Consider the following 27,424-nt stretch of genomic DNA (forward strand, 5'->3'; position numbering starts at 1 on the left):
TTTGCTTATTTTATCTACCATATCACTGATTTATCTGTATCTTTTCTCTCCCATTTCCCGGATTCTAAGAGTCTCTCCCCACCCCTTTAGTATTTCTGAAGTCAAGGTGTATCTTTCGATTCCTGGTATGGCACAGTTTAACTGGCAATTCATAAAAAGTAGTGCATCTTACACTTGGTGGAGTTTTTAAAGGCAATGAAATACGGTTGTTTAACCTGACCTCTCCTCACCTTTACCTTCATCTCCAGCAATGAAAAACCTAGGACAATGAAATCCTTCCTAGTTTTTCATTTGAGGTACAAATCACATATAGTAAAGGACACAAATCTTAGAAAATGTCCAGTCTGATGAATTTTCACAAATGTCACCGCCACAGAGATCGAGACCCTGAAGAACACCACCAGTGCCCCGGAGGCCTCCCTCAGCCACCTTCCAAGGCTTTACCACTTCCCCAAAGGTAAGCACTATTCTGACCTCTGTCACTCAAGCTTGATTTTGCCAGTTTTCACATTTCATATAAATACTGAATGTACTTCTGAGTGTCTGGCTTTTTTTGTTCAACATTACGTCAGCGAGATTCACCATGTAGTAGTTTGTTTTTTCATTTCTATAAAGTATTCTACTGTATACGGAATAGACCCAGTTTATTCACTCATTCTGTTGCTTGATACTTGGGTTAGTTTACACTTTTTACATAAATAACGTTTCTGTGAACATTCTCGTTGTTTTTTGGATGCATTTCTGTTGTACATATACCTAAGAGTAGAATTACTAAATCACAGGTATGCCTAATGTTCAGATTTAGTGCTCTGGAATACTGCTAAACACCACTGCACGGTTGTTATACCATTTTATGCACCCTCCAGTAGTAAATGAGTTTCAGTTGCTGCTAATACCAAATGTTGCCAAGAATGATCAATTTTCTTCTTAAAGCCGTTTTTGTGGGTTTTGAGTATTATCTCACTGTGGTTTTAAGTTGTATTTCTGTGATGTCAAATGACATTGAACACCCTTTCTGTGCTTACCAGCCGTTTTGATATCATACTCTTTCATGATCGCATGGCTAATCACCTCACATCATTTTAAATGCACGAGTCTGAGGTTAATGGTACTTCTGGTACTGTTCACTTGCCATCACTAGAAGCCGCCTTCTCTCCCTCTGTCACTATTTTTTCATATGGACTTCTTGGACACCTTGGGCCCACCAAGGACCTCCTTGCCTTTCAATAAAGACGCTCAGACACCTGAAGAACCCATTAAGTGACGGGAATGCGATACCATTTGGAATTTCAGCTAGACATCACCTGTTGCTGGGGTGGTGGCTGGAGCTGTGAGATTAAAGAATCCATCATATCTCCTCCTATGGGAGAAGGGGGATTATCGTCCTCGTTTACAGACCTTCTTCGAGCATCCTGATTGCTGTCAACAAACATATTCAGGAATGTCTATGGATATAAACAGGTAGAATTCAGATTATTTTACTTAACTTTACTAAGATATTTTTAATCATTTAGACTATTTTAAGAGAAACAAATATACTACACCCATCTCTAAAATAGAAGTTTGGTATACAGCCACTATTATGAGGACAACCTGGAAGATATATTGATAATTTTGAAGGGGGGAAACTGAGGAAACTGGTTAACTGCAACAACAGAAACAAAATCTAAGTTAAAAATCCTGTCCATTAAGAAGTATTGTGCAAGTACAAAGTTGAAGAGAGAAGTACACCCTGGTACCTCCTCACACCAAGTCAAAGTATTTCCTTACTAACTTCTGAACCAGAAATGCAGGAAACAAAAGAAAAGTTGTATGTTGGCCATCTAAGTAATTTCAGTGACTTGGGAAATTTCCTATTGGGTGAGAGTCATCATTTTGTAAGCTAGAAAATACGACAGAGGAAAACTGAATGCAGAAACTAAGCCATCTTTCCTCTTTTTATCTTACGTGACTGAAATCTTGAACCACCAAGAGTGGGACAATCTCGTTTTATGGGATAGGTCATCAAAAATTAAGCAAGGCTACCAGAGTTTGTGCCTCAAGCATTCTCTTCCTTTTAATACTCTCCACCTTCCCCATCCTCAAAAACATAGATCAAAAGCTTACCAGGATCGCTAGAAAGCTTTTAAAAGTACATTGCCTGATTTCTAATAAAAGATGATGGATTCACAACACACATTTTATCTTTCCCCAATACCCCACTGAAACTCCTAAAAAAATTTTTTTAAAGCAATAAGTTACAAATACAGAAAGAATGGGAGAAGAAAAAAATAGCAATGAATTCTGGAGGCTGCGGAGCAGATGGCTGAGTGGTAAGTGAACTATCCAATGTGAGGAAGTTGTATCCTAAAGCTAGCACTGGGGAAAGCCAAGAAGCAAAGCTATTTCCGTCCAGATCCTCAAGACATGTAGGAACTGGCAGCACTAGACACCTCTGGAAGTGGGGATGAAAGTGGGATTAAAAATAGGACTGGTCGAAAGTCTCTTTAAGAGACACTGAAAGTCTCCCAGAGCCTCTGTCACTCTCACTGAGTGAGGTTGACTTCTACCACTCTGGTGGAGGGTCTCTGACTAGGGGGACTCTAGCATCGATCGAGAGGAATGCCGTATTAAAAATGAAGATTATGGGGCACCTGGCTGGTTCAGTCAGAAGAGCATGCGACTCTTGATCTCGGGGTTGTGAGCTTGAGCCCCACGTTGGGTGTAGAGATTACTTTAAAAAAAAAAAAAAAAGAAGAAGAAGATTAAAGTTTACATACTGAATGCTGAAAATAGTAGTTTCCTTCTCTTATTTGATTTGCCAAAAATTGGGGGCCAGATGCACACCATCTATGCAGAGACTTGAATACTCCTCTCTTGGTACTCATACCAGCCCAACAAAAAGACCTCAATCTACTGACACTGGGAGTTACCCTAAGAAATGGCCCAAGCAGATCATGCTGCAATGAAGACCACAGTCAGTAAGTCTCACCTTTTAGTAAGAGCTGCGAGTTAAAAATCACTAACATGAAAGAGATCAAAACCAAAAAAAGCAAGGTGCATGAAATGGAGATTATGTAGGAAGAAAAGGGGTAAGAGAAGATAAGATAGCCATATACAACAAAGATGTCATAAAATGAACACTTAGAAACAAAAGAGAGCTCCTGGAAATTTTTTTAAAGATGGCAAAAAAATTATCAAAAATACAAAGACTGAAAGGAAAAAAATGAGGAAATCTCCCAGAAACAAAGAGATAAAAACAGAAAAGACAAGAAAATCAGAGGATAAGTCCAGGATACCAAGCCTCAGAATAGTAGTGGTAACCAGAAAGAGCTAACAGAGAAAACAAAGAAGAATCAAGAAATAATACAAGGAAATTCCCAGAGCCAAAGGATGTAAGTTTCCAGCGTGAAAGAACCTACTTAGTTACATAAGGCTCAAGAACTAGAACGAGATTGAACAACTCAACAGTCACAATAGACGTTAGAAGACAATGGAGCAATGTCTTCAAAATTCTTACAGAAAATGACTGTAATCTTGAATTCTACACCTAGCCATTCTCTCAATTAGATGAGGGTAAACTAAAGATGTTTTTAGGCACACAAAGTCTCAAAATAATCTCCCACATACCTTCTCCCAGGAAACTACGTAGAGGTATTCTACCAAAACAATGGAGTAAACCAAGAAAAAGACCTGCAGTCCACGCCACAGGGCATGCCACGCGAGAGAGAAGCCAAGGACACTCCCTCTTCCCCATCCTTCTACAGATTCCTAAATCAACACTGTGCAAAGGGCATGGGGCACTGCCATTCCAGATTGGAGGTCAGACGGTTGTAGAAGAGATTTCTTCAAGATGAAACCAGTGAGGTTTCTGATATGTGAACGCACAGAGGGGAGAGTTTATATACAGGGGAGAGACTTTAAGGTTGAGTTAGTGGTTAAGTATACAAAAAGGTAAGCAAAAAAAGTAAATTAATAACTCCCAGAAAAATAAAATGTTGAACAAGAAAGGAAAAGTAATTATAGTAAGCTTGGTGTATAGTGTTTACATATTTATAATATTGAGAATACCGAAAAATCATCTGATCAAAATTGCTGCCTAACCATACTGCAAGGATAGAAGGAAAGAAAAAAGGTATACTGGGAGCAGCCTGGGAGGATGAAGAGGCATATAGGAATTGAAACAGAATTAAACCCTCATCTTCCATTGTGAGGATCAGATAATGCCCTCAACTAAGAAGTCCACAAACAGCAATGTAAGCATGTTATTTAGAGATAAGGATGTAAATACCAAGAGAATCACCACCTAAGAGTTGAAAACAGAGCAGGAAAAGGGCAAGACTGGGTTGCAAGCAACTAATTTTCAAAACAAGCCTTTGGAACTATTTGACTCTAAACTATAAGCACATACAATTGAGCTATTATACAAGAATCTGCAGGGATTGTGGCCCAGGACCCTACATTTTAAAAAAACTTCATGGTTGAACTGATGAATCAAACTTTCTCAATAATCGATGAGAAAGACATTGCTGAAGTTCCTTAAAGTTCCAACTAGCAAACAGGACTCTCTTCGGTATCATTCACCATATGCATTACAAGGAAAGGAGATTTTATCATCTCATACATGTAGGCACAGCGCTTTATAAGAACTTCCTGTTCCTTTGGAAGGACGCTGCGGAGGTGATAAACTAACACAGCTGCTTATTAAACAGGAATTTGTTGCTTTTCCCCATTATTTCCCCCTTTTAAAGGAATTGTTTTAGAGACATTTATGTTTATTTATGCTAGAATACTAAAGTCGGTTACCTTTAGTCCGGGTGCAGGATAAAAACCTTCCACTAACTTGCTATTATCAAAAAGACTATAGGCACCATCCCGGATCGCCACCACGCCTCGGCTCCGGCAGTAAATGTCGATGCAGTACATGTTCCTAAAGGCCAGTCTGATGTGGGTGGACGACTGTGGCAGGATGGAGAAGCACTGGTAAGCAGTGTTGGTTCTCTGGGTCAAGCCCAACATCGGCACAGTGGGGAGTTTGTTGATGGCATTTAATGGAGCCTGAGTATCAAAGAGTACCTAAAAGGAACACACACAGTGAGAGCCAGCCGGTTTCTGTACAAATGCTGAAGTCTCAGAATCTTCCATGTCTAACAGTCATAAATGAGCCAAGGTCTTCCTGGCATATTCCATGTACCTTTCCCTTGAAAAGAATGCAAACTACATCACTGCATCCACTTTGAATCAAAAAAATTCTCCAAGAAGAGTGCGAGACATAAAAGATAAAACATGCACCCTAGTCACTGAAGACAAGTTAATCCCACATGATTTTTAGTTTTACATGAGCCACTAACACTGACGGAGTCATATTTTTACACAGAAAATAAACTTAATTACCTGTAATAACTGAACCACATTTGGTGTTTTGTTGAACATTTCCTGAAGCTGATGGAGAATGGTATTGTGACAGTTACTGCAACCTGAGTTTGGGCCAACAGTGCCCAAAGAAATGTGAAATTTTTGATGTATGGAATTCCACTGGATGCTAATCTAAATCAAAGAGATTACATGTTTCAGAAACTGAGAAAGAAACAGATTCAAGTAAAAGAAAAAACAATGTTTAACCAATAAGGCAAAATGCCAAAGATCAACATGAGGTCTTTTTGGAAAGCCAGTCAGAAGACTGGACTCTATAATAAACTCCAGAAGTGCCGTCCCTATGGACCAGTACATTCGCGAAGTAGGTGTGTATTAGTCCACTTCCACCAAATAAAACAGAAAGAGAAGGTGCTAGAGAAAAAATCTGGATTAAACTTTATTTGAAAATGATCATTGGTGTTTCTTATTTTTCATTTTTATCTAGGACTGAAGAAAAGTCACCCTCTACATGAGCACTGTCATAAAGGGAAAGGAAGCCACTTCTCACACAGATGCTTTCAATTTATAGATTTTAAACACTCAATTTCTGATATTACTTGACGTGGAAGAGTCCAGAAAGAAGCCAGCTGGCTGAATTTTTATACTAAATTTCTAGGACTTTACATACGGAGTGGGAAGAAAATGAGGAAACAGAGATTACGGGGAATGCCTTCAAGATTGGGACAGGATCAAACAACGTTAATAATCACATGACCAAAAGCATAAACGTACAGTATTGTTCAAAACCATTCATAATCTTCATTATAGTAATCATGTTGCTAACCAGATTTGAAATCTGTAAAGAAAAAAAAATACAAACACCAAAAGTACATTACCTGGTCCAAAACTCATCAAGATTATATATCCCATCAAAGAGGGCATAATTTTCACTTTCAATTTTAAAGAGTTAAGCATTCTAGTATACTAGTCTACTATATAGCATCAAAGTATTTAAAATTTACCATTTTAACCCTAATTTTTACTTGAGTCCTCAATTAGTTCAAGGCAGTTTGCATAACTTCTGAATTCTTCATTTTTAAAGGATTTATGAGAGGAATTTCAGTTTTAATTAGTTCATAGACTTACTGAGCTTCCCTTGGTGGTTCCATAACACAAGATAAGTTTTCGGTAATTATAAACACGGACTTCTGAGAAAATATTTAGATGAGCAGGTATGTCTAAAGAGAAAGGAAGCAAAAAAGAGATTAAGATGATACATGCAAAACTTTAAAACACATATTTGGAGAAGAGGGCATCTGGGCAGTATCACATGCCTAGCTGGAAGGATCTCTAGATACATAATTTTGTTAAAAAAATTAAAAATAAAAAAAGGAAAGCGATGGCATAGACAGTGGGCTTCCATGTCCATTTCTACAGAAGGGGTCCAGGGCAGGGGCAGAGTACTGAAGCAGTACAGCACAGCAGTGGGGCGGTTCCAATTCCAGCTCTACCCTTTACTAGCTGTGCGACCTTCAGCAAGTTCCGCAGTCTCTGCGACTTGTTTTCTTCATTTGTGAAATGAGGAATAACTCAACTAGTTCACAGGGTGACTGTGAGGATTAAATGGGTTAACAAAAGCAAACTGTTACACTGTATGGTGCATAGTAGACTCAATAAATACTCCCTGTTACTATAATATGGTAGAGCTCGGGAGTAAAAAATTTCTGGATACATAAGAAACTTAACAGTGGTTGTCTCTGGGCAAAAGCCTGAGGTAGAAGGGAAACTTATTTTTCATTAGATATTCTTTTGAAAAAAAATTTTTTTACGATGTTTTACTTTTTCAGTTAAGAAAAGGGGGGTACCCCCCCAAAAGGAAGATTATCACATGTACCTGGTAGAGAACGTGCAAATTCCAACACACACTCATATAATCGTGCAATGCTATTCCAGTCATTAAGGAACATTTCAACCACTTTTCTACCACCAACAGGTTCAGACAACAGGTTTTCATATGTCAGATAAACATGCCGCGATGGCCCTACAGGATTAAAAAAGAGGATTAATAGCTATCAATACTAAAAAGAAAAGCCCCAAAATACGCAAAGACAAAATGTGTGAAGCAGCTCACCTTGCTCCCTAGTAGAAGTGCCATTAAGTGGACAATTCGCAAACACTAACTCCGCCACCCACGTGCGGTTATTTCTACCTTGCAATCGGAAAGTGCAATCGAGGAGAGAGCGGTCCAGAGCCTTCTGGGTTTCCTCATTCACACCCTTACAGGGAGGAATTCTGGCAATGAAAGACAGAGCATATGAAGTGTACTTTGCATCACAGAAAGACAAGAGTACAATCTACACAACAACATTCGGGGTATCACGTTAGTGCTTCAGTTCAAGCTCCATTACTAGGTGCCTTCTGCAAAAGAAGCGATTCATAGCAATTCATAGCACTGAACCCACTTCTACTCACATCAACACAGATTAGGACCTCTTGCTTTAACCAAGTGTTTGTCTGAGTGTTTTAACGAAGTGTGTCTGTCTTCATCCTTATTCCTATCATTAGAAACACTATGATTCTTCAGAGTGAAAATCAAAGATACTGGCTTTCTATGAAATCTACCTAGAACATCCTCAAGGAAAAGCTAAGGTGTAAAACCACCCTTGAGAACAGAATGATACAGTGGAAAGAACACAGGCTTTGGATCAGGGACCTGCATTCTAATTCTGACCCAGCCACATTAACCTCTCTGAATTTCAGTTTCCCAACTACACAATGGAGATAATTACCTTATGGGTCACTGATTTTGAAACATGACACACCGTACGTGAAGTGTTCATGGCAGCTAATATAATAGGTATTCGTGTATGTTAGTTCCCTTTGTGGTAAAACCAAGTCTCACTGATGCCAAGATAAAATGCCAGGTTTGTTATCTCTACCCCCCTCTCCAGTAGAGGTAACACTCATGTGATAAAGCTTTGCATGTATTAACTCATTTAACATATTTTCACTTAAATATGTCACATATAGGAGAGGAATGTATTAGCTTTGGTGTCGTAAAATACCTACCTATCCATTTTCTTCTTGCAGCTTTATGGACTATCTTGTCATAAAACATTATGAAGTAATATATTTTCACTGTTTTTTTCAGTAACAGATGAAATAATGAGACAATATATTTTTTAATTACACATTATCCTTTAACTCCTAGGGATGGTGGGTTAATTCTCAGACTTGGTATAATGATTACCTATATCTAAGTCTAACAAAAATTGGAAATATGGAATCTTGATTCAGGCCTCTTATTCAGAAACACCTAGAATAGGGTTTCTCAACATCAGCAATACTGACATTTGAGGCTGGGTAATTCTCTGTTGTGTAGCCTTGGCCTCTCCCTACCAGATGCCAGTAGTATCTCCCACCCCCTCTTCTCAGTTAATGATCACCAAAAAAATCTCCAAACATTGCCCAATGTCCCCCTAGAGGGCAAAATCGCCCTGGGGTCAAGAACCACTTGCCTAGAATAAACAATTTAAGAGGGCAAAAGAGAGACAGAGATTGCAGATTATAAAAAAAAATCTGTAGGGGAGAAAACAGCTACATAGGTTGCATAAAAAGAAAATCAACATAGTACTAAAATTTTGTCAATTAATTAAAAATTCCACCACAGCTCCTCTTAAATGTATAGCGTGTTTTTTTTTTTTTCCCAACATTTCAAAAGTTAATCTTTGGGGCACCTGGGTGGCTCAGTCAGTTAAGCATCTGCCTTCGGCTCAGGCTCAGGTCATGATCCCGGGGTCCTGGGATGAGCCCAGAGTAGGGCTCCCTGCTCAGCCAGGAGTCTGTTTCCCCTCTGCCCCTCCCCCTGCTCCTGTGCTCCCTCTCTATCAAATAAATAAAATCTTTTTTTTAAAAAAAAGTTAATCTTTCATACTACATAATTTTTATCACTCACAACCAGAAAGATTTTGTCCAATATTATTTGTGGTAAATTACAGAAATCACATACATTGCATATATGCTTGTCAATTCCGTAGGTATACTGAAGACTTTTGCTTATCCTTATCCCTGAAAACATAACCCCAACCCACAGGAGTTATAAAGCAGCCAATTCAGATCGATTTTTAAATCTTGGTTTAAAAAATATAAATGCATACATTATCTTCCTTTCACATAAATAGGTGTTTCGTGAAATCCATCTGGTTAGAAAATGAACCCAGAGAAGCCAGTATGTCTTCAAGTAAAGAGTAAGACTCCTTTCAATTTATGCTCTGAGGGACAGCATGACCCTAACAGTGCATTCTATGTCACCTTCTTCATCTGCGATACACAAGTAATTGGCTCAGCTTCAAGGAACCTGTAAACTATTTACTTGCTTTTAAGGTAAATAAACGACAATTCTAACTTTAATCGTCCCCCATGTGAGGAGAAAAATAGATAGTTCCCCAAAAGGAAACTTTTGAAACAAAACTGTTACAAACTCAAGATACGGCAAAATACTGTTAGAGTCACCAAAAAATGAAGAACTGAGGAAGATGTTTCCTGGACAATGGCTTAACCTTATCTGAAAATTTCTAGCAGTCCAAAAAAGGTTTTTGATCTAAACAGCTATTCCTGACTGATGTTTCTCCTGTAATTCTGAGCATGGGAAGAATGTAGGAACTGGGCTCTGGTCTTCCAGGGCAGACGTGTTAGCACCGCTCGTTTTTGGCCGCGGGCCGCCATCGTGTGCTCTATGTCAGTTTCATTCTGAGGGGTTTTACGAACGTCAGTAACCACAGTATGGCCCTGCGGTGCACAAGGGGGGAGATCACAGAACGTGCTTTTAAGTAAAAGAAGTGCAATTATGCCCACAAGGAAAGTGAAGAGGGTTTTATAAAGGTTGCACGTGCAAATGCAGAAGGACTGAGTCACACAACTGATAGAAGCTGAGTCACACACCTTGCAAAAATGAACTGTGCCTATGCATTATTTGCACAGGCTACAAGAGGCAAAGAAACACAATGGACAAGATGAATAAACCTTGTGGGTGTGGCTAGCAAACCAGCACCACTGCCCAGTAGTGTAATGTTAGTTCGGGAGAAGGTGGGAAGTTTGCTCAAGAGCTCAAATGGAGGCAACTGTGAGCATGCTGCTCTTGAGACCTGAGTAAGCTGAGTCATTCGTGTTGTCGGATGAAAGCTCTTTGGAATCTACACAGGGCAACAGGCCCATGAACCATAGCAATCTAAGGTGTTTACCATGATACTTTCACAGATACTTCAAGGAGGCCTGTTCAACGGAGTCTCAAAAAGATAAGTTGAACAAGAACAGAACATATTTTTAACAAAGAGGAGAAAAATGTGCTCAAATTTAAAGCTTTGATGTATCAACTCATACTCCCATTAATATATCTAGGAATAAAGGCTTAAGACTTTCTAAAGATTAAATGCATTAGAGCAATTATATACTAATGAGACCTATGCTAGATTTTTAATTTAGTAAAATCGTGTTTAGACATTTATTGTTTACTGTTTCGTTCTTCATTTCTATACCCTATCCCCATAATCCTCATAATGGACAGCAGGTACTAGACAAACTCATTATCTTTAATTTATCCATTTCTCTATATTTTTTCCTTTTAAGTTTTAAATAAAGACAATAATAGCCAGGATATAATAAAGACTTTTTAAAAATTATTAAATGAAGCTTAAAAAATAGGAAATGCTTCCTTCCTAGGTAGGACTATATCATGGGTTCTCTCGAATTCAAGAAGGAAGGGGACTGAATTTCTTCATAAAAATGCTGAGAACAAGATATTTTAAGACTCCTGCAAAACATGAAAAATATAACTAAGAGAACAGAACACAAATGTTAACATTATCTATTTATCTGCAGTTGCCAAGAAGAGTGAAAAGATTAAAAAAAAAACAAAAAAAAACCCCAAGCCCCTATACTTTAGGCAGAAGTAATTCAAAACCAAAAGCCATTAAAAGTATCACATTTTCCTACTGATTTCCATTATAAGGCCAGCTCTCTCTCCCGAGAACTTTTTGTAGAGATGGTGTTCAGATAGCCAGCAAGGGAAGCTATCCTAGTTATTTAACTCTGTCTCAAGTGAGCACCTTGACACACGGGTAGAGTGCGTGCTATGGGCTAGCTCTTCCCATCTTCCACAGAAACTACCTGATTCCCAAGTAACAAAAATTAAAGCTCCGCTGGCAGAGCTGCCATGTCTTGGTAGTCAGAGGAATTCGATAAATAAAAACTGCTTCTGTGATTTGTTTTATTAAGCAACGTCTAAGAAACAATACAAATGCCCACCCTACCCCGCCCCCTAAAAACTGTTTTCTGCACCAGAAAGGTTGCTCTCGTAAATGGCACGCTAGTTTTGCCAAGTCCATCCTGGTCGCCTTCCATAGCACACGCACCATATTGGCTTTCCTTCTAAGCATCCTTTGGCCCCTGGTCCTCGATCCATTTAGAGCCAAGCCCTCTGCCCATCTCCCTCTGTATCTATTTAATATCCCAGCTCAATTACTATCACCTTGGTGATGACTCATTTACTTCTCCTGCCCAGCCCTGTTGCCAGAGCATGCGATCCAGCCCTGCCTGGCCAAAGGGATGCGGAGACACCTCAAACCTAGCGAAGCCCCTTCAAACTCACATCTTCGGTGTCCCTTATCTCAGAAAACACCACTATCACCCATCATGTGCCCAAGATAAAACCAACAGGCACCTGTGCCATCTTCTCCTCTTTCTTACCCTCAACATCAATCTCCTCACCAACCCCTGAGTATTCCATCCCCTAAGTCCTTGTGGAACCTTCCCTGGTCTAAGCTACCAACTCTGGTGTGAACCATTCCAGCAACCGGTTTCACCACTCAGTCTTGGTCCCCCTCCAATTGATTCTCAATATGGCTTTCAGGATGAGCTCTCAAAAACACCTAGCTAATGATGTCAGTTTCTGCTTCAAATCGTCTGATGGCTTCTTACTGCCATTAGGATCAAGTCTACATTCCTTAAGGACACTTACAAAGCCCTCCAGGATCTGATCCCTTCCCACTTACAGCTCAGCTCCAGCCTCGTCTCTCTCAACTCCTGCCACTCTGACCTCCTTTCAGTTCCCGGGTACAGAGCTTTCTTTCTCTTGCCCCAAGCAAGAGAAAGAGAAAGAAGAGAAAAACTGCCTCCACCTTAGCAGCTATCCCTTCTGGTCAGCACTCCCCGCCCCACCCCCGCAATCTCCCTTTCCTCTGGCTAATTCTCACCTCTCCTTCAGTCCAAATACCACTGGTACTTCCTCAGGGCTACCCTTTCTGGCTTCAGAACTAGCTCAGATGCTCCTGTTATATGAACCCACAGCATCCTGAAGGGCCCTAGCAGAATGCAACCTGATAAACAGTCACACGGAGTAAACATCCATTAAATGAATGAAAAGAAATGCAGAGGAAAGACATCCTAAGATACCAAGTGGTGTTGGATCTCCACTCAGCAGGTGAAAAGGAAGCCTCCCTCAGACCACAGTAATTCTGTACAGAAATCTGACATCCACAGGTGCTGAACTCTGCTTTATGCTGTGTCACGGGAGAGGAGTAGCTCTAGCAGTGTGGCTCTAACGTGCGGTACCGAGGGAGACAGAGGACAGGGACTTACTTCAGTAAGCGAATTGCATGGCTGAAGCCATCACCTTCCATTTGCACTCCTTGATGGGGAATCTCCAGATTGGACAACTGGTAAGAGAAAAGCAGGAAGATCAGACCACCAACTTTACAAAGGAAACTACCTTTTATAAGTACTAGTGTCTATTCTCGTGGCACCTGTTTCAGGGCCACTCTGTTCCAAAGTAACAACATGTTAGACATGCGCACTGATTTCCATCATCTGATTTCCTGGGCAACTATATTAAATCCTGTGAAACCCAAAGATGACCCAGAGCTTCTAGTTTAAAAAAAAAACACACCCCGGGTGGCAAATCTTCAGAATTCTGGAGACTAATCTACTCCAGCAGTGAGCCAAAAGTCATCCAGAATCAATCCTGGTGGTTCCAAATGAAGCAAGTGTAAAATAAGACTGGTTTTCTTAATTATGTCTGTTCAAAACAAAGTCTGAGTCATAGTCACATCCTACTTTTAATCACAATCGTTTTTAGCGTATAACTTTTCTGGAATACTTTTTTTTAAAGATCTTATTTATTTATTTGAGAGAAAGAGAGCAAGCGAGAGAGAACACACAAGCAGGGGAGAGAGGGAGAAGCAGGCTCCCCGCTGAGAGGTGAGCCTGACGTGGGGCTCAATCCCAGCTGAAGGCAGACACTTAACTGACTGAGCCACCCAGGCGCCCCTCTGGAATACATTTTTATTTTTAACAATTAAACTACTTCCTGTTGTGAAACCCAAGAAGAAAAGATTTCCAATTTACGCATTTACCCAATGAGATAGCTTTCCCAACAGGAGGATTCAGAAAGTGAGTTAAGATGAATGCGTGAGACCCCGTAAGTGGAACTGCAGGTCATGTAGGTAGCCAAAAAGTCATCTGATGATCTACCGAAGAGAAGCTTGTCTTTGGCACATATTCACAGGTCTTCTATGGCAGGCTATTTATTTACACCCACCTTGTTCCAGAAAGGATTTAAAGTAGCCCTAAGTATTTGACTGAGCCCTGTTCTTTCGGCCTGAGAAGGGCAGAGGTTTAAGAAAAATAGCTGCTAACCCTATAAATAGGCCATAGGAGTTCAGATTCAAAAGGAAGCCAAGTGTAGGAGGACTCAAAAACACCGTCTCTGTCCTATGGATCAGAGATATAAACATCCCTGGTAAGATTAGATTGAATTATTCACATCTCAGTATAAAGTACTTTAGGCAGAAAATGTGTTTGCTTTTGTCTTCAACATGGCTTTTTCACTGAGATAAGAAAAAGTAGGCTGTTTAAGAGCTTGAGGGGGTTTCAACAGAGTACTACTATACAATGTTCTTACACGTCCTATGTGTGCAACAGGTATAGGAGCCCAGGGAAGGGGGACAGAGAGGACTATGTCTACAGGTGTTAGGCTACGTGGGCACTACAGAGACAAGTTTTTCCAAGTTTTGTAGGTGGTGAGGGTGGAGGGCAGGCAGGGAGAGAGACATCACATTGCCCCCAGGTACCAGGTAGCCTCCCTTCCCACTACAAAGGCAGTAAATGAATGACATGCATGTCATCAATCCACAGGGCACAATAAGAAAAGCCCAAGAACACAGTCAAGTAGATAGGAAGCATGGACACTGTCTGTACAGTTCAGGAGCTATATGGCCAGTACCCAGGCAAGAAGACATTCATCAAGCTCACAGTTCTAGGAGCTAGGACATCAAGGTCATGAGTATCTATTTTAGATGCCTATTTCTGGGCCTCGATTTCTCTGGGCTATTCTCTTCTTCATAGTTTTACACCTCACCCTCTGGCTTCAGACCTTGAAACCCTAGCAGGGGTCAGCATACAACAGCCCATGGCCCAAATGCAGCCCAATGACTGTTTTTGTAAATAAAGTGTTACTGAAACATAGCCACACTCATCTGTTTAAACATCAACTATGGCTGATTCACACTACAAAAGCAGATCTGAGTAGCTATAATAAGAGACCATATGACCCACAATACCTAAAATACTTACTATCTGGCCCTTTACAGAAAAAGTTTGGCGATTCCTGCTCTAAAGCATGAAAGTGTTCAACAAGTATTCCCAAGACTATCACCATCAGTTTCACTGAAATAATCCACTTCCACATTCCCAAGTCTCTTCTATTTTTTTTTTTGTATCCTCAATTGTTTTATTCATAAACATTAAAAAAAACATTTTTTTAGTTTTATTGTGGCAAAAGTCTCCATTCCCAATAATTTACAAAGGGGAGGAGTCTTACAAAAAGTAAAACTTTAAAATAGAGGGAAATAATTAAGGTTTTGGTGTATCCCCTTTTAAAGGGATGCCAATCCTTGGCCGGAGTCCTTTTTGTAAATATAAAATGCAGATTCTGTTACTGCCCTTTAATCTCATGTTTGGGGATCACGCTGGATACCACAACTGTGTATTCTTGAAAGACACTAATTCTATGTAAGTCTATTCCTTAGTCCACGTGACAAGAGTAAAAATCGGGTTTAATATTCTTTCTGACCTGTTTGTCAGAAAGGAACCCGGTTTTATTGGTGTGTAAGCAATATGTATGGCTTCACCAACTCAAAAATAAGCCACCCCTTTATCAACTAACCACCTCTAAGAGATAATGTTCCTACTAAGAGGTATGCAAGTAAGATGTTAATACTCAAAAATTGTCCTTTTTTTAAATTAGGAAGAATTTTCTTTCCATTTCCATAAAGGGAAGAACACTCACAATTTGGAATCAGAAAAATGAAATAATGTAAGTCATGTTTTACAAGTATACCATGAGATGCTATGATTTCAACCCCATCCCTCCCAAAATGAACAAGATCACAGCTATTCCGGTTCTCCTAATGGAATCCATGTAGCTTTAGCAAGGCATTTTAAAAATTACTTTTATATAGAGTACTCAAAACTGTTTCAAAAAATTACCTCCAACCGAAGTCCTACAAATGGCATATTTGTATCACACATAGCAACAAAGTGAGCTAGAACTTTATTGAAGGCACACATTTCTCCTGATCGTTTTGTTTTCTTAGGTTCTACTGGACATGGATCATCAGACAACTAGAATTGGGGTAAAAAAAGTACAGGTGATGCAATTAGTTAAGGCAGTTAAACTACTATAGCTCAAGGTTAACAAAAACAAATGTTATGCATTCAACAAGTATTTATTGAGCAAATATTTCAACCTAAATACTTGAAATTTACGTAAATATTGTGTATTTAGCAAACTCTCTTGTGGAAATGGTGTATAATTAATTATTAATTAAGAGAGAGGCAGTTTCAAGAAAATGTAGAAAACTGTTACTTAAACCTGATTGTCCCCCAGTCTCTTACAAACCAGATCTAATTCTTTCCCATGTTAAAAATGGTTAAAGAACACAAGAGAGTTAACACACACCAATCCTGTGCTCACTTCTATATGTGATCCTACCTTGCGCTTGGGACTGGTCCTAGGCTGTTTGCCAGGTTTGGTGCGAAAAACCAAGTCCTGGATGTTTTCCTTGAACTGCTGCAGCAGGAGAGCCATGAGAGGGGTGTCCTCACGTTCCGCAGCATTCACAGACATGAAGTAGTACTTGTACGACAGCTGCGTGGGTTTATTGGGAACCTCCAACATCTCCACAACCTAAGAAGGCCCAAGTCAGAAATGAGACTCAGAGAAATAATTAATGAGTGTTGCATATTTTCCACCTTATAGCAAGTAGGGCTCAGAAATGTAAATCTAATGTAGATGGTCTTTCTTCTTTAAATGAGGACAAATCAATCGTGATTCTCAACAAAAAAAGCATTCCTGTTAAATATATCCTTTGTTCTCTAAAAAATAGATCAGACTAATGAATAAAAGCAAAAACCACCATAAACTACAGCAAATGGGACATTTAGACTATTATAGCATTAAGTGTTCTGGATATTCACATCTTAGCTTAAAACACTGTATGCTTAAGTAAAGCAGAACTGCTAGATTTTCTAGAATGGTATCTACCTATTTCAAATTGCCTTGTTTCCCTTAACCATTAAAACATCCTAAGGGTGCCTGGCTTGGCTCAGTTGGTGGTGCATGCAACTCGATCTTGTGGTTGTTGAGTTCAAGTCCCACACTGGGTATAGAGATTACTCAAAAATAAAATCTTAAAGAAAAATAAAACCTCCTAAGAATTCCACTGTTAGAGCCGAGAAAAATGACAAATAACTCTCACAATTGGAAGCATATAAAAATAAACCCTGATAGATATGGTCATTGTGAGGATGACACCACCACCACCAACAGCCAACACTGATATAGAGAGTACTATACTAGATGCCACATACTGTCCCAAGTACCTGACAGATGTTAATGCATTCAGACCTCCTAATAACTGTAAAGAAGGGATTACTGCCTTCATTTTTCTGATGAAGAAACTGAGGCACGAAATACTTAGGTTACTTGCCCAAGGTCTCAAGAGCTGAGAAGCGATGGACTCATGCTTTGATTCCAGTTTGGCTCCAGAGACCTTGCTTTTACCCACTATACCAGTTTACTGTTTTCAAGTTCTACCTAAAATTTAAGAAAAGTCCCCTAAATACTTTAAGGGGAGAAATAAATGCCATTGGACCATTGCTCTGACCAACATATGCTTTCCTGTCTCTCTTCCTGCCTCTTTTCTCTCCCTTACCCCACCCCCTCCCCACACACTCTCTTCAGGAAATTCTTAGGCTAACACCTAATATCACACTGATGCACGAGGAAATGGAAGAATTAAAAAGGAAAATGGATGCTTCGCCAGAGAAAATACAGAGATGACAAAAAAAAAAAAAAATACATGAAAAGATATTCAATATCATCAGTCATTAGGGCAGCATAAATTAAGACTACAAAAAAATACCATTATACATCTATCAGAATGGCTAAAATTTTCTTATTTTTAAAAGATTTTTATTTTTTATTTTTCAAGTAATCTCTACACCTAATGTGGGGCTCGAACTTACAACCCCGAGATCAAGAGTCGCAGCCAGGTACCCCCAGAATGGCTAAACTTTAAAAATTATAATACCAAGTGCTGACAAAAATGCAGAACATCTAGCACTCTCTTGTATTGCCATCAGTAATACAAAATGGCCCAGCCACTTTGGAAAACAGTTTGGCAAAAGCTAAGCATACACTGACATTATAACCTAACCCAACAATCCTACTCCTGGTTACTTATCCCAAAGAAGTGAAAGCCTAAGTTCACTAAAAAAAAAAAACAAAAAACAAAAAAACCCCACCTATATGCAAATGCTTACAGCAGCTTTATTCATAATTGCACCAAATTGGAAATAACCCAGATGTTCTTCCACCAGAGACTGGTTCAACAAACCATAGTACATCCATACCATGACTACTACTCCAATTACAAGAATGAACTATAATACACATCACAATATGGATGAAAATCAAAGGCATTATGCTGAGTGAAAGAAACTAGACTGATGGGAAAACCTATATAGACAGAAAACAGGTCAGTGGTCACCAACTGAGAGTGGGGGGAGGGTCCAATTATAGAGGAGCAGCATGAGGGCATTTTGGGGGTGATGGATCTGTTTTGTGTTCTGCTGAGAGGCGGATTACAATAGTGTATGCATTTATTACAACTCAGACACAGTCTAAACTTTTCCCATATGTAAATTATATCTTAATAAAGCTGACAAAAGTAAAATGGCAGACATTTAAAGGCAGCAATCCTTTCCTCTGTTCTTAATGTCCCCAGTTTTTCCCACTTCTATGAATGTGTCACCCCTAAGTGAGAAATAAGAAGGATGAAGAGTAACATAGATTCAGTTTTGGTCTAAGCCACGTGAAACAAATTATTGCTTTATAATAAACCATTAGTCATTGAAACTAACGTCTAGTTTCTGTTGATACTAAATAAGGTCAGAAATAATAAAACCATTTTGTCTGTGGCTGAGTATAAGGATCTTTGTGTGTTCAATAGGTCTGATTATTATACATGTATTCTGAGTATCATTTTATATGTAGACTAGGCAGCTCACCAAGGACGGAGACAACAATCCTTTGTCATGTACCAAATCTAGTTCAACAGCTGGGGTTTTAAGATTCAGGAAAAAAGTGAAGTTCACATCAATGACAAACCTATTGCTCTATACAAATAACGCTAACCTCAGATATGTCAGGCTAGACAGGGTACACTTTTTTTTAAGATAGTATCTTTTAAAAGTACAGCTCAAAACCTTAAAAAAATTCACTCCTATTACCTTCAACCAACAAACTTGAATTAAGTTTTTCAAATATCTCAAGATTCTTAGCCAAAAATATCTATGTGGTATATACAGAAATTTCTACAAGCAGGGAAATATATTTAGGGTGAATTCATATTTCAAATTCTTACAACTTTTAACCAATTCAAAGATCTCAAAGAAACTAACTACAAAACACCGAGAAATCTAGAGTGAAAAAAGAATAAGAAAGGATCTTACTGTGCACTGAAAGGTACATGCAATCAATAAAAATGCAATTAATAAAAATCTATATATATGCCTTCAATCAATTAAGGATGAGAATATAAAGCTACTTCAGCCAGCTGTATTTAAAACGATGCATTATGCAAGTTAACATTTGATTAAAAGCAAGCAAGTTTATCTGATACCAAAACATCTCCACACCTTCACAGTAATTGCTTTCAATGTTTTCCCTCCCATATAGAGGAGATGCTTCATCCCAAACAGAAACTAGGCCTCACTACAGGAAAGATCTGAGGGTGAGGGATGGAGACATACCTTATATTCCCCAACCCTGCCTGATCATTGTATCATTTCATAGACATGATTTTCCTCTCTCCCCCATCCCTACCTCCTAGGTTGAGAATCACTAAAGTCAAATATCCAATAAAATGTTTGCAATTAAATTAAGCAATAAATCATGTGAAATACTAATAGAATTACTGAACTTGATCACCCAAATCCCCCCTCTGCATACTTACAATGTAGTACTGAGGAAGACGGGTAAGTTTAATGAACAGCTTATTCTTAGAAAGGTTTCCAATAGGATGGGTTGAGTAATTGGACAGCTGCAATGTTTCACTGCTTAATGTAGGCAGATGTTTTATAGATTGCTTGCAACGCTGCTGTCCAAGCCAAAACCTTAATTGAAAGGAGATAATTCACATCACAAAATCGTAAGTTCTTCTGATTAACTGTGTGCAACTGATTTGTAAACTGATTACTGAAGATTCACCACTAAAAAATAACAATCTGAAGTTTAACTGAACTAGTAAAAAGACACATAACCATAATGATGAATCATTTCTCCAAGTTTTGCATTGGTCTGTTAGTTCTAGTTCTACTTTAAGGAGCTGAAACTACAATGTGAATGATTTTGTTTAGTCATAAGGTAGAATTAACTAGTATTAAGGCTGGGACACTGTAGCAGTGTATTAAAGAAAATGACGGATTTCCTATGGTTTATTAAGACAGCAATAACTAACCTCAACATCTTTTATAAAATGCCTGAAATGTTTATAAAAGAAAATAGAACAAACAATAAACGGGTATAAATGTACCTAATTTTTCTAGTATCACTAGAGATATATAGTCCCAGTTTTTATACCGTGTATGTGTAAAGTGATGGTTATATCTAGCAGGTGCCAATAAGTATTAATTACCTCTTTTCCCTCCTCTTTCTCGGTTAAGCCACCAGGTTTTAGTTTGATGCTTTTTATAGTATTCCTCTCACTTCTTTTATTTGATTAGCTATCATTGAGGCTAGACACTGTGTATGTGTGTGTAAAATATATGGAAAAAGTACTGTACTAGTCACATGCAGCAAAACCATGTCATATAATGACTGGTCCATAAACTCTCACTGGTTCACAGTGAAATAACTACAGAGTATAAGAATACAAATTTAGAAACTTTCCACAGCGACGTAACAATTACAACAACATCTAAGCTCACGATCAGCAGGCTGGCCTCGCTGAACAGGGCACAGACCAGCTCAGGTGCTGCTGCAATTTATCTAGTGAGCTGCATGTGGTACAAACTCTGTACTAGTCACGTGCAGTAAAACCATGTCATAACATACAACACTTTAAGGGTAGTTTGTCAACTATTACCCAAAAATGTATAAAGTCTAGAAAGCAGTTTTTTTCCACTGAAAAACAACTTAAATTTATCTGCAACTTCACAGGATCAACTGCTAGAACTGGCTACAAATGAAGAAATGAAGATAAATTTTGAAAATGCAACAATACTTGCTATGTTTTAGATAAAAGTTAAAAATGAATGTTCTGAACTTGCCAAAACTGCTTTCAAATCTCTACTTCCATTCCCATCAACATGTGAGACTTTGTGAGACTGGGATCTCCATTATGTATGTTTTTGAAGAAAAATAAAAACAGTTAAGATATACATTATTTCCTGTGATTAGCATCATCATCAACCCAATCTAGACTAGTTCCAACAAGCAAGAAACAAGCCCATTTGTCACGTTAAAAATTCTAAATACAAGATAGTATCAATACAATATAAATTCTAAACATACATAAATGTGTATTTATATAAATTTTAAATACAAAATACTCTCTTCAATGTGCACACAGAATTGTCATTTTACTCTTAACTTTTTGTTTTGATTTCATGGAACAAAAAATCTGAACGTAAGAGTGAATTTTCTGTATTAACTGTCTATGTACACTTCCAATGAAAAATGTGTATAGATTTTTTTTTTATTTTTATACTGTTCTGATTATGTTTACTGAGATGTAATTTTCTGTTGGTTCTTACAATAAAAAACTGGGGCTTATATTTTACACGTTTTTTCGTTTCTTTTTTTAGAATTTGTTTTCATTGCACGTTATAAGAAATCACATGAACAGATGCTCAACATCATCAGTCATTAGAAAAATATAAATGAAAACAACAATGCAATACCTCATTACACACACTAGGATGGTTATAGTAAAAAACAGTAACAAGTGTTGGCAAGAATGCAGGGAAACGGAAACCCTCAAATACTGCTGATGCGATTTTAAAAAGGCACAGCTACTCTGGAAACTAGTTTGGCAGTTTCTTTAAAAAGTTAAACATAAATTTACTGTGACTCAGCAATTCCATTCCTAGTGGAATGAAAATGCATGTCTACACATAGACTTACACATGAATATTTAGAACAGCATTATTCATAATAGCCAAAAAGCGAAACAACCCAGGGGTGCCTGGGCGGCTCAATCGGTTTAAGTGGCCGACTCTTGATTTAGGCTCAGATCATGATCTCAGGATCATGAGATCGAGCCCTACATCAGGCTCCTGCTCAGCGGGGAGTCTGCTTGAAATTCTCTCTCTCCCTCTGCCCCTCCCCCTGCTTGTGTGCGCCCTTCTCTCTAAAATAAATAAATAAATCTAAAAAAAAAAAAAAAAAGTGAAACAACCCAAGTATCCATCAATTTATGAATGGATCAACAAAATGTGGTACAAAGCCATATAGTGGAATATTATCCAGCCATAAAAAGGAATTAAACTTTGATACCTGCTACGAAATGGATGAACCTCAAAACAGTAAGCTAAGTAAAAAGAAGCAAGTCACAAATGACCACATACTTTATGATCCTACTTATATGAAATGTCCAGAAAAAAAAAATCTATAAGAACAGAAAGTAGATTCATAGTTGCCTGGGGCTCAGGCTGGGAATGGGGGTTAACTGTAAATGAACACCTTTTTGAGGTGATGAGAATGTTCCAAATGTCCTAAAACTGGATTGTGATTATGGATGCAAAACTCAGTAAATTTACAAGTCCTTAAAATAGGCGAATTCTCTGGTACAGAAATTATACTTCAATAAAGTCATTTCAAAAACATTAATGTCCCATGATAGATTAGCAATCAACTGGTCATTCACCAAAGATCATTTGAGAAGCACTATTGTAAGTGATAACCAGGGGACCTTTCTCAGAAATTATGTGTTTAAGTACAGAGACACATTTGATAAGTTTAAGGCTTTGGGGACTTAGCTTTCTGGTTTTATGTTATATTTCTGCTAGCTGGACTGCCAGATAACCTTGAGTCATCCAAGATGTGAGTTATTAAGCATTTAAGTATTTAAACCTTATTTGTTTAGCCAAATGCACAAAAATATGCTAAATCACTAAAAATTTTGGAATGTGTTACCCAGAATAATGATTATCATTTTTCATATACAATTACACTAAGCAGCTATTCAAAAGGAGGCTCATAAAACACTATCTACTGGCATTAAAAATCTTATCTTGTTAATGAAAACATTACCTGATTATAGTGAAGTCTTCAAATATTTATACAACTCAAACTGGCAGCGAGAAGGGGTAAGGCTAGATCACAAAATCAACAGAGCTCTCTGAACAGTCTAGCCCCCTCCCCCCTTCTCCATTTGCCAGTTTGGGTTTTGATCTCTGAAATTTATTTTTATCCCTTGGAATTCTGTTTTATTAATTTTAAAAGAGAGTTTGTTAAGAGTTGCCATAATGGACTCTTTAGTTCCATTTTCAGTGTTCTTTAGTTTAACAGTATGAAGCACTCAAAGGATTTTGAGACAGTATTGAATGACAGTATTAGAGAAGCAGAAACAACTATTCTGGAAGTGTCAGCTGGTAGATTCATACCATGAAGATTATCCGGGGTAAGAATAAGACTCTACTGCAGAGAACACTAGATTCAATAAAATTCACTGTAAGTGATTTATACAGTGCTTTTACAGGAGGAAATGTGGCAAGGAATGAAAAGTAGAGTGCCATGCCCTTCAAACCTGTATTTGCTCTGGAAGGGAACTGGGTACAAAACACTGCCATCTCGGCCCTATTCCAAGAGAATTTCGATTCCAAGTACCAAAAGGTGCTCAAGTTTCATGTCATAAACATTAAGGACAGTGACTGATCAAGAGTAATGATGGAGAAGAAAATATATCATACCAAAGTAACTTTCCATTTTTAGTCTTGAGCTAAATAAATAAGCTTACTTCAGTTGTTGAATCCAAGGGATAATTCGTTTCATATCATCGTTCACAGACTTCTCCATGTCATCCAGCGTGGCCTGGTCTATAGAATATAGCACTTCATTAATTCACTGCTTACATGAGGCATAAAATATTTAGGTAGCCCAAAACTTAACACGAAAATTATTGTTTTAGGCAGAAAGTAATGTTGTTTTTGAGTCAGAGAAAAACCAAACTAAACGTATCATCAGGCATCAATTAACCCAATTTGTTTACCCTCTTTAACATTTAAAGAGAGTTATAGGTCAGACAACTAATTAATAGCAAATGTATACTAGCAGGATGAACAAGTAACAAATACAGGAATTAATTCTTTGCCTACATTTTAATTCCCAAAACTCTTGGTGTAGTTAATTTTTTTCACTTACATGTATTTCAAATTCCTAGTATCACTAAATTTAGAACTTTAAAAGTGCAATAACTATAAAACTCCATTAAAATGTTTATTTATTGGGGCGCCTGGGTGGCTCTGTCGTTAAACGTCTGCCTTCGGCTCAGGTCGAGATCCCAGGGTCCTGGGATGGAGCCCCGCATTGGGCTTCCTGCTCAGCAGGAAGCCGGCTTCTCCCTCTCACACTCCCCTTGCTTGTGTTCCCTCTCCTGCTGTCTCTCTCTGTCAAATAAATAAATAAAATCTTTAAAAAATAAAATGTTTATTTATTAAACACAAATGATTTCTGGCATAAGCAAGAGCTGTTGGCTTAAGTTCAGCTTGCTAAATGTCACTTAGAATTTTTAATGACACCAAAAAATGTTATAATAGCATGTTGCACAAAAAGCAAAATATAAAATGATTTCAACTAAAGAAAAAAGTATGGAGAAAATTAGAATACCATTGCTATGGAAATTCGTATGTTGAAGCCCTAAACTCCTATGTGATGGTATTCAGAGGTGGGGCCTTTGGGAGATAATTAGGTTTAGACGAGGTCATGAGGGTATAGGACTGAGGTCATGATGTGATTGGTGTCTTAAAAGAAGAGACACTGGAGAGCTTGCTCGCTCTCCTTTCTGCCACGTGATGACAGAGAGAAGGCCTACATCTCCCAAGCCAGGAACAAAGCCCTCACCAGAACCCAACCATGCTGGCAACCTGATCTTAGACTTCCAAACTCCAAAACTGTGACAAAATAAAATTCTATTGTTTCGGCAAACCTCTCTGTGGTTCTGTTATGGTAGCCTGAACTGAGCCAAGCATATATCCTCTAAAACAAGAATGACTGCCAACAGGTAACTATTTTTTGTTTCTCTCATTTTACATGTTCATCTTCCTTATTTACGAGTATGTATTATGTAAATAGTCAAGAAAACAGTTAAATAAAAAAATTTTTTGAAGAACAATTGCCTTGTGCTTTGGAATCATAGTTAAAAGGTAATTCCTAAGTGTGCCACTTATCATTTAGCCAACATAAATGCAACGTGATTCAAAGTAATGAGACCAGCGTTCTATGAACAATTCATAGACAAATTTCTTTATACAGTATAACCAGAAAACCTTTTATTTTCATTGATCTAGCTTAATATTAATTTCAAGCGGTAAATGTGCTAATATGTGCAAGAACACTATTCCATTAGCAATACAAAAACACTAAGTGCCAAGTGGTTCATCATTTCAGACCACCAACTTGGTAACAGATCATGTTAGAAATCCAACGTTAATGTCTACTGTGTTTAGGCTAGGAACAACAACAACAACAACAACAAAAACCCTCTTCTCCAGGATTCTGTATCCTAAGTTAACATTTAGATGTTTACACTGTCATAAATTTGTTCTTCAGCCATGAGTGACATCAGAATCCCCTGTAGTTGTTTCCATGTCACCCAACTATGAGTGGTAATATCGCTAATCTAAAAAACATCAGCCATCAACATTATTACTTTTACAAAAAGAGAAACAACATGAATGCACTTCATGTTGGGAGGTTTAATTTTTGATACAAGAAAATCCAAAGGAGACTTAAAATTGGCCTCAAGGAATAGACGTCAGCCAGAGTTATCCCTTCCACATAGACTTTCTGTACTGCTAAACCACCCCCTCCAATACCAGAGGTAATGGCAGAAAAATTTTAGTTTGCTTTTGTTAAAGCATTCTTCTTTACGCTGAGTGACTGTATCATTGAGTCACTTACCAAGTCCATAAAGCATCAATTGAAACATTCCAGAATGCAAGTCTACAAAAATGTGCAGACACTCTGAGTTACCGCAGGGCTCCAGGATGGGAACAACAAGAGCTGGAAGTGCAGTCTCTATGGAAGCTGAAAGGTTAAGAAGGAAAAAATTATATTTCTATCTGAATATTTTACAGAAAAAAAAATATTTCTCAGTGAGTAGAAACAAATGCACTATCAAACAATCCTGAATGTTAAAGGAAAAACAGGATTTTGCAAAATTGGAATAGTACTATTATGTCAATTAGTAGCTCAAAAGGAAGAATGTATTCCCCCGAGGTGACTTGAAACAAACAGACCCCTCTCGAAATACTACAGCAAAAAAAAATTCCCAGATTCCTTAAAAAAGGTTAAAAGAGCTAGTGAAAACATGAACTTCATCAGTGAGCTGAGTTCTAGTTTTACTTCCATTCAGTAATTACTAAGTAGTTAGTTTTTAAGGATTTTCTTTTTGATACGTGGGAAGAAAATTGGTAAATAGAATAAATTTCATCTATGGCCTCAATATTTTCAATGCTATTCTTCATAAACAGAGGTTTTCTGGCAATTAGGGCCTGTGTGTTAAAAAAAACAAAAACAAAAACAAAAACCTGAAAACCATTACACATTATTGCTTAATAGGAAAAAATTTTTTCCGGTTATTTATGCAACCTCATTTTCAAGTCACAGATGAAATAAGAACACAAGCAACTGTTAAACACCAATTCCCAAAGCTGCCAATGTACTTGTTCTAGAGCTTCATAGTATTTCCACCAGGCCCAATTAACTCTTCCCTTAATCCCACAAACTGGCGTAACAAAACCCAGTAAAGGAGCAAAGCACTGAAAGCAAAGCCCGTGCCTCTCAGATTGAGGAGTTATAAAAGGAATATACTCTTCTAGTTACCACGATCCTCTAACGCTACAGCATAGAAGAAAAGGCAGGCAGTGAGCAGAGCGGTAATGTAGGCCCAGCCTTTCACCAGGTGACTTGGTCTGTGCTACTCTGTTAAACAAGAATAACATCTTCCTGTCCATGCCATGGGTCCTTAGGAGGAAGAAATGACAAGTTTGTGAAGGTGCTTTAAAAAGCAAAGTGCTCAACAACGTACATTATCTATAGTCCTCTATGAATCAAAGAAACAAACCAAAACCTCTTATTAGGAATTTGCACAATAATTAAAATGGGTGAAGTTACCGTTGGTGCTATCCATACAAAGAAATTATCAAACAAGTTAATAAAGCCAAAAAATGGCAGGAGACATATTTAATCAGATGAAAACAAATTTCTTTCAAGTAGATCTATCACGTATTTGTAAAGAAATGTTTAACA

The 27,424-nt window shown here is 38.1% G+C and overlaps 1 protein-coding gene across 2 annotated transcripts in view; it reads right to left on the reverse strand.

The window, feature by feature from the left end:
* Positions 1–27,424, reverse strand: part of MED14 (mediator complex subunit 14) — a 70,737-nt gene that overhangs the window by 15,377 nt on the left and 27,936 nt on the right. For both annotated transcript variants that reach the window (XM_032426565.1, XM_032426564.1), the window contains exons 11-22: positions 26,075–26,200; positions 23,913–23,991; positions 19,908–20,067; positions 16,382–16,576; positions 15,877–16,011; positions 12,970–13,046; positions 7,466–7,626; positions 7,229–7,375; positions 6,481–6,572; positions 5,374–5,526; positions 4,786–5,055; positions 1,305–1,445 (exon numbers count right to left, since the gene is read on the reverse strand). In XM_032426565.1, the coding sequence (XP_032282456.1) occupies positions 1,305–1,445; positions 4,786–5,055; positions 5,374–5,526; positions 6,481–6,572; positions 7,229–7,375; positions 7,466–7,626; positions 12,970–13,046; positions 15,877–16,011; positions 16,382–16,576; positions 19,908–20,067; positions 23,913–23,991; positions 26,075–26,200 (1,736 nt within the window). The remainder of the gene's footprint in view (positions 1–1,304; positions 1,446–4,785; positions 5,056–5,373; positions 5,527–6,480; positions 6,573–7,228; positions 7,376–7,465; positions 7,627–12,969; positions 13,047–15,876; positions 16,012–16,381; positions 16,577–19,907; positions 20,068–23,912; positions 23,992–26,074; positions 26,201–27,424) is intronic.

The sequence above is a fragment of the Phoca vitulina genome, unplaced genomic scaffold (genome assembly GCF_004348235.1).
Source record: "Phoca vitulina isolate PV1807 unplaced genomic scaffold, GSC_HSeal_1.0 scaffold35, whole genome shotgun sequence".
Taxonomy (NCBI): Eukaryota; Metazoa; Chordata; class Mammalia; order Carnivora; family Phocidae; genus Phoca; species Phoca vitulina.